General features: G+C 40.4%; 1 protein-coding gene across 1 annotated transcript in view; it reads right to left on the reverse strand.

Moving 5' to 3' along the window:
- Positions 1–7,513, reverse strand: part of SAMD3 (sterile alpha motif domain containing 3) — a 48,968-nt gene extending 41,455 nt beyond the window's left edge. The window contains exons 1-4 of the mRNA XM_069488535.1: positions 7,481–7,513; positions 6,915–7,014; positions 6,041–6,230; positions 3,021–3,170 (exon numbers count right to left, since the gene is read on the reverse strand). Of these exons, the coding sequence (XP_069344636.1) occupies positions 3,021–3,170; positions 6,041–6,230; positions 6,915–6,993 (419 nt within the window). The 5' untranslated portion in view covers positions 6,994–7,014; positions 7,481–7,513. The remainder of the gene's footprint in view (positions 1–3,020; positions 3,171–6,040; positions 6,231–6,914; positions 7,015–7,480) is intronic.
- Positions 7,514–8,071: the final 558 nt, after the last annotated feature.

The following is an 8,071-nucleotide window of genomic DNA, read 5'->3' on the forward strand; positions in this document are numbered from 1 at the left end:
AGAGGGGACACCTGATCCACACTGGGCCGGTGAAGGAAGCAACTGGGAGGACCTGAGCTGTTTTCAGGGAGCATTTCCTTTGCAGTTAGTGCTGTGGCGAGGCAGTCACATGCAAGGCAGTCTACACAGAACAGGGCAGCCAGGAGTAGTAGGATAAATCCGTCCTTGTAAGGAGAATCAAGGGCACAGGGCCGACCAGACAGGGCAGCAGAACAGAGTCAGAGATGCTGGCTGCGTGGCCCTGCGTGAAAAGGAGGGACAGCTTCACCGCCTCCAGCACCTGTTCCCTCAAGTCCGGGGAACTTGTGTTCTGCCCTTGGATGCCAGAGAAAGTTTTTCTTTCAATAAACTCTTATCTTTAGTTCGAGGGGATTTTTGTTTCCTACCTCCAAAATATATACTAAGGTTGAGGGGAAGAGTTCATTTTTAGACATGTTAACTCTGACATGCTGTGTGCAGAGACGGGCAGCGGGTGGCCAACAGACAAGTCCAGAGCCTTGGAGGGACTTTATGATTAGACATAAAGATAGAGTACTGGTGTCCAAACCCTCCTGTTGCTCTTAATTGCTAAGCCAGTCCTATTTCGTCCTCCTCCTCACCAGGTGCTATGAAGAATGAGAAATGCCATGAAGCACGGGGGCTGTTCCTTTGATGAGCCCTGTCAGTAATAACCCTGCCCTGCCATATCAAAGGGCCATCATGAGGATCAAATGTCACCAAAGGGCTTGGAAAGGCCATGTATAGAAGGTTGTATCTTCATCTCCCACTGATAGCAAGTAGGGAGAAAAAAGATGTCTTAAGGCAAGGGGTCCCTAACCTATGGTGAGTTGTATAATTATTTCATTATATATTACAATGTAATGATAATAGAAATAAAGTGCACAATAAATGTAATGCACTTGATTCATCCAGAAACCACCCCCCCTCACCTGCCTTCTGTGGAAAAATTGCCTTCCATGAAAACAATCCCCAGTGTCAAAAAGCTTGGGGACCACTGTCCTAAGGAAAGTAGAAATACCATCTGGAGCAGGGCTGGAGAAATGGTTGCCCATGTTGTGCCTTCCATGTGCTTGCACTCGGCTTAGCACTCAGCAGGCATTATCTGTTTTTAGTGCTCATGGGAGCACCATGACAAAGTGTCATTATTTTTTGTGTTTTGCAGATGAGGCTACACCACCGGGACTCATCGTTCTCCTGGTCTCTACTCACACTCCTGCAGTTACCGACGGGACTGACTGTTGGCAGCTCCGTCCGTGTTGGAAGAGGTGGCTGAGAGCTCATGGCTTACTCCACGCACCTACAGCCAATCACAGGAACGCCCCAGGAATCCACAGGCACCCACAAGCAGAAAGGAGGGGATCACAGCCATCTTAAAAATGTATTTCCATTTTCAGAACCATAATTCAAACCAGGAAGACCAAGGGAACCAACTTCTCACCTAGACATCCCCTTCCATCTTCTTGCTCCCCACCCCAAACACGGGTCAGTGGTGTGGAGGAGGACGGCCCTGGCACTGGGAGATCTTGAGGAGCTGAGGCCATGCAGCTGGGGGTGGGGTGCGAGGGTGCAGGCTGCAGGGAGGGAAGGAGAACAGAGAGGACAGCCCAGAGCCAGAGCCCACCTGCAGCGTCCTCATCAGAGGTGCTGCTCTTCCCTGCGCTTTCAGGGCTGCTGGGGTCTTGCAGGCCTGAGTCGGAGGCTGTTGTCCTTGGTCCCCCAAGCTCTCACCCTGATGTTGGTGGATCCTGGGCTGAGATGACAACAGTTGTTTTGGAAAAACTAGCTACAAATCCCTTGACTTCTCTAAATCTCAGTTTTACTCATTAAAAAAGAGAGAATAATGTCCACCTTGCAGTACTGCTGTGTGGAGTAAAGGAGACGACAATGTAAAGGGGTCATGTAAGCCGTAAAGGACCACACCCCTGCTTGGCTATTGCCTGGCTATTCCCTGTGCAGGCTGATAATCTCTCCTTCCAACAATTGCACATTTAAGGAAAAGCATTTACCTGTTAGCAACCGGACACAATATGTATTATGAGTTATGGGTGCACAGGTTGCCTGGGCCAGGTGGCCATGAAATACTCTCGGCTTTGCAGTCACATCTCACCATAGTCCTCAGGACTTTGTCTCAGTACCACGTTCCTATGTGTGGTTCTCTCCATCTACAGTTTTCCATTGTTTGTTCCATTGTAATCCACATATTGAAATATTACACCATATAAAACCCAGTGTAAGAACAGGAAACGTTTACCAAAACATTGCCTCTGTCAGGAACAGTCAAGTTAAAGCAACAACTACAAAATTCAAAACAAAAACAAAGACTCCACCAGCATCCTATTCTATAGAGCATTATTCACTGAATAAATTCCACCTTTGTGGCTGCTGCCAATCACCCTAAACAGTTTATGAACAGAGAAATCCTCATTTTCCTTAAGAATGTATACTTGAAAGATGTATGATAACATTTCAAAACTATGCTTTTCCAATACAAGGATCAGGAAATTTAATATTTCTCTTTTACCAAATATCTTCATTACTTGATTAAAAAAAAAATTCCAGGCCGGGCGCGGTGGCTCACGCCTGTAATCCTAGCACTCTGGGAGGCCGAGGTGGGCGGATCGTTTGAGCTCAGGAGTTCGAGACCAGCCTGAGCAAGAGCGAGACCCCATCTCTACTAAAAATAGAAAGAAATTATATGGACAGCTAAAAATATATATAGAAAAAATTAGCCAGGCATGGTGGCACATGCCTGTAGTCCCAGCTACTCGGGAGGCTGAGGCAGTAGGATCGCTTAAGCCCAGGAGTTTGAGGTTGCTGTGAGCTAGGCTAACGCCACGGCACTCACTCTAGCCGGGGCAACAGAGTGAGACTCTGTCTCAAAAAAAAAAAACAAAAAATTCCTTTCCAGGAAAACAAAAAGTTTTAAATTAGAAATACATTTAAACACATGAAATCTCATAAAAAAATAAAGAATGACATTATTATTTGGTTTTAAAATGTCTTAAAGTTGGCACTCTCACCTCTGTTTCAATACTCTTTGATCAATTTGTCCATTATCAAGGTTTTTGACCGGATAGAAAGATGGCGCCTGCTCCCACTGGGTCCTGTTCAGGCCTAAGTAAGGCCTGAGTCGGAGGCCTGCTGGACTGGAGGATGCTTCATGTCTGAAACCAAGAAAGAAGAGATGTGTCAGGGCCTATTCAGCAGAAGCCATAACCACTCATCATCAGAGATACTCTCACAGCACCTCTGGGGGTAGAGTCAGCCCATAGTAAACATTATGGTCTATGTCCACTTCCAAGCACCACATTAGACTCATGACTAAGAGAATTGAAAGAAGGACCCTCTGGGGTTATCTCACCCAGTGGTTCCTACTTGCTAGGAGGTAGACTGATGCCAGGGCATGGTGCTATTTTCACCATCTGTTGTATTTTCAAATGGCTTTAAGATAATTCTTTCCTTTATGAATGATGGTGATCATAGAATGTACCTTTTTAAGTTCATATTCTTATTTGGTAAAATAAAACGGTTAACTCTCTCAGATCCCCTCCTCTGCTGCCTGCCATTTGGGGGGACATTTTATTGCCTGTGTAATCTCATGATCTGAGAACCACACTCCACTGACTTCTTCATTCTCTGAGTGATGCAACAGACGTCCAGAAGGCAAAGTAACTTGCTTGTGGCCACAAGTTACTCAGTAGCAGTGCCAGGATTTGAACTCAGTTTTTCCACCTTCCTGTCCAGTGATTTTTTTCCACCAGCTTCAACAAGAGCAACAACCAAAAAGCAACTGCAAATATTCCCACCTATTTCACATGCCTATCATCTGCTTAGGTCTGAACAGGATGCCAAATATCCTGCCCAGATGTGGCATAAAAATTCTTTTCAAAACAACGTACCAGGCACCCAGTAGCCATTAAGTGGAATTTGCACTCAAGTTGAAACCCATCTGCTACTCTGTTCTAGAATGCATTACAGACCCTTTAGAAGGGACCTAATGCATTATTTATTCTACTCACTTCATTTTACAGTTGAAGAAGCTAAAACTAAAAATTTTTAAAGCTAGATGAATAATATCACAACAGAGGTTTGAAATCAAGTATTTTGATACTTAGCTTCAGGGTTCTTTCTTATACCAAGTTTTCTATCTTTATTAAGCACTTCTAAAGGGTTTAATTAAATAGCATATTCTCATGCCTTTTTCTACTATCATTCCCGCTTGGCAATATTTTGTAAAGTGACAATATCTTTGTCAAGTGACAATATATTTGACAGTAAGCAAATATAACCAATAAGCATTTTTAACCAAATATAACCAATCAGAATTCTCTTCTCACATGCAACTGTGATTCTGCACCAGAATAATTTAACCTAAATACAAAACAGAACAATCCTTAAAGTGAGTCAGCTGCTTACTGGGTAGAGTGAAAAGTCCCCACTCATAAATCCTTGAACAAGTAGTGTTCCCAGTCTTGGCTATATTTGAAATTTAGCTTTCTTAACCAGGCTAACAAAGCTTCATATTTAACACAAGACTATTTTGGTCCAAGAGAGGAAGATTTGCTCAAAGATTACGATACTCCTAACATCAGTGTGAATTAACAAGGCGTTAGGTACCATAGTACTTTTCACAATGTACAGATGAAGAAACAGGAATGCCAACATTTAATATAATCAATCCACGTCAGTGGTAGAACCAGGAACGAAGCCCAGATTTCCTGGCAGTCCAGCCAGTTCTCATTTACTTGAGAACATTATAAACTGATTTGCAGTGGAAACAAGGCTGCCTGTTTTCTTGTAAGCTGTGCCTAAGGCAATATCAAGATTCCAGTCAACTGAAGGGAACTTGCAGCTCAAAAGTCCTACTCATCCAAAACCGACTGGAAATTGCTTTGATCTCTCTTTGAGATTCACACCCTTCTTTTGCTGGGAAGGAGTAAAAGCCTGCAATGGGAACTTCATCAAAAGTCACTTGTCCAAGAGTATGCTTTTATGTAGATATGCCAAAACAATGTTCAGGAGAAATCCTTCAAATAAATCAGTTGGTAGAATTTCCCGCCCAACTGTACATCGTCCCTTCAAGTCTACCTTTCTCCCTCCATGTTCCAAATATGCAAATATTCTAGAAATAAAATGACTTAAGCCAGGTCTCTCTAACATATTGCACATCAAAGAGAGAGAAATCTATTAAAGTGTAAACATAGAATAGATTTCATCAAACATCATTCTCTTATTTTTAAAATTGATGAATGATTAGTCTGCAGCAAATAGTTAACCTTAGAAACCTTGCAAAAAGTCTTGAATATGGAAAAATCAAATCAGAGTGCCTGAAATGATCCAGGGGGGTAGATTGTTAAAATGATATTTTTGATTTTATAAATCCTGTTACCATTCCTACTCATTGCAGAAGTCATGATTAAAAATCAAATAAATAAAACCATCCCCAAACCTCAGAGCTTTTATCTGCCACCACAAATTTTTCTACGTACTTTTTTCCTGGGGTGCTATCCTAGCATTCATTATTCTAAGGATGCTATTAAAAACTTAGAAAACACATGTGGCAAGAATGTTTAGCAAAGTCTATTGTGAAGGCCTCCAGAGGAGATTATAAACTAGTTACTGTAAGGAATCCTAGGCGAATAAATAAATAAATAAATAGTTTTAGGGAAAGCAAAGGAGCAGCTGAAGACGCCTTTTCCAAACCCTAATTTTAAAACCTGAGTTCCAGGAGTCCATTTCTACTTGAGTCATACATACATTTCAACTGTTTGTCCCACAACATTTTATATAGGAACTCCCTGCTATGGGACTTCCCTAATGACTGAAATCAGTGTCTAAAAGGTGGTGAATTTCAAACAAATGTATCTTGATTCATAAAATTTTGCAAAGCGTCGTTTACTCAAATATTAGAAATATTGTACACGCAATCTAGCTGAGAATGATCATAGTTTTCAAAGAGTTTTAATCCCCAAATGTCATGCTATAGCCATTGTTGGGAAAGCACAGAATCAAAAATAAGGCCATTTATGAACATACTCACTCTGGGGCTGGTTCTATTTGCGTGACCAGAGCTGTCTCTTTGGGGCTTCCAGAGGACTTTAGTCCTTGAGTGTTCTGCTTATATTTTTTAATGAAATCCATCAGAACAGCCTGGTGCCCAATTTTCTTGACCAGTTGCTGAACCATCCGATCATTAAGTGCTAGAAGAGCAGCTCCACTTACTTCTTCCTCTGGGAAAAAAGAAAGAAAAAATTAGTTTTCTGTATGGCTTCCTGGTAAAACACTGTAAAACACAGGCACTCTGAACAGGCAAAATTATTTCTGGTGTTCAAAAGATCATCTAAACCTGTCCTCTGCAATTATAAAATTATCCATATTTTTGACAAAGATAGAACTCTGATATTGCATAATTCCAAACTGATGTTGGCTCCTAAGAAAGTATCAGAACATGGAGTCACAAAAAACCTTTTTATTTCCACATTAACACGCTCCCCATTCTAATTCTCTCTAACAGGCATCCTTTTTATATGGAAAAAAATATGCTTAGGAAATTATTCCCAGTAATATTGTCTAGCTACCATTCAATACGTGTAAACCCAACACTGCACAAAACACATGCTGCATTATTTAAGAACAAAAGCAATATGAAATGCATATGTCAAATATGTAGTTTAACTCTTAAGACTTTGTTTTACTTGAGTTCTTCTTGAAATACTATATTCTCCTGTGGATGTTACGTTCCAATGAAAACTGCCACATTCAATAAAAAAATGAAAAGTCCCCTACTGCAGCAACTCCCTATCCACATTCACATGCACACAGACATTGGGCAACAAAAGTAATTTTCAATAACAGAAGACATCAGAATATCTGGGCTGCTCAATTAAAATTTCTTGAAAATGGAAACAACTCACCTTGAAACCTATGAACTAGCTCTCCTAAGTTTTTCTCCATCAACCAACTGCAGACCTGATCAACTGACCAAGTTTCCATTGCTGTATCCTGTAAATACACCTGTAGAGTAAGAGAACAGAAGATTCTCCAGCTTTTCTTTCTGATTGTTATTCTTAATCAGCTCCTTCCTTTGCTAGGCTCCTTTGGACTCTCAATATTGAGCTTTTTCAAAATTACTATTTTTCCAATACACATTTAAAAGTAGCTAATAAAACAAATACTCATTTTAAAAAGAAGACTGATTTAAACCTATTTCCTAGTCTCATTTTTCAAATTTCTTCACCTTCTCCTACTTTTTTCCCACAGGCATCCCTGGGCTTTACTAACAGCCAGAGATACACAATGGTACCCAATCCTGTACCATTAACACCCAGGTTTCTTCACAAAGAAAAGAGAGGTGTGAAATTCACCACTACCAGGCTCTTCAGGAAGTGGTTGACATTTACAAAAGGGGTGGGCAAGGGAGGAAGGGAGGAAGGATCAGATAAAAGCCTGACAGATACTTAGTAAACCAAGACTGGTTAACCCCTTGCTGCTTCTAGCTAGGAGAAGAGCTTCTAACTTCCTGCTTATCATTGCTTTGGTTTAGCAAGAGGAGGAAGTAGGACCCAAATATCTCAGAAGACTCTGAATGTTTCTGTCCTTCCTTTCAATAATACATGTACACATTCCATTCAGTTCTAGAACTTTATTGATCATTATTATGATTGGTTAGATAACTAGGATAAACTAGCATGTTGACTGAAAACTTTGTTTTTCTTAGTTGGCAGATTTAAGATTGGAAAATTAATATATTAATAGTTGCCTAAGTGAAAGAAGCATATACATACAGAGTTTGCAAGATATATTCTTTAACTATTTAGTTGTTTTTGCATGTCACTATTCCCTAACCACTTAGTAAACTTAAAACAAGTATACTCATTTTAATAATTTTCCTGTTTTCCCTTAGGCAGCTCATTCCTTGTTTTTATAATTCAATCCAAAAGACTGGGAGGAAACTGAAAAAAAGACTTAAAACATTTTCATCTTTTAACATTATTTGCAATTTCAGCTTTCAAACTAAATGATATACATTTACTTGTACTGTAAGATATTCTATAAAGACAGAAAAAAAGCT

This window comes from Eulemur rufifrons, chromosome 15 (assembly GCF_041146395.1).
Source record: "Eulemur rufifrons isolate Redbay chromosome 15, OSU_ERuf_1, whole genome shotgun sequence".
Classification (NCBI taxonomy): Eukaryota; Metazoa; Chordata; class Mammalia; order Primates; family Lemuridae; genus Eulemur; species Eulemur rufifrons.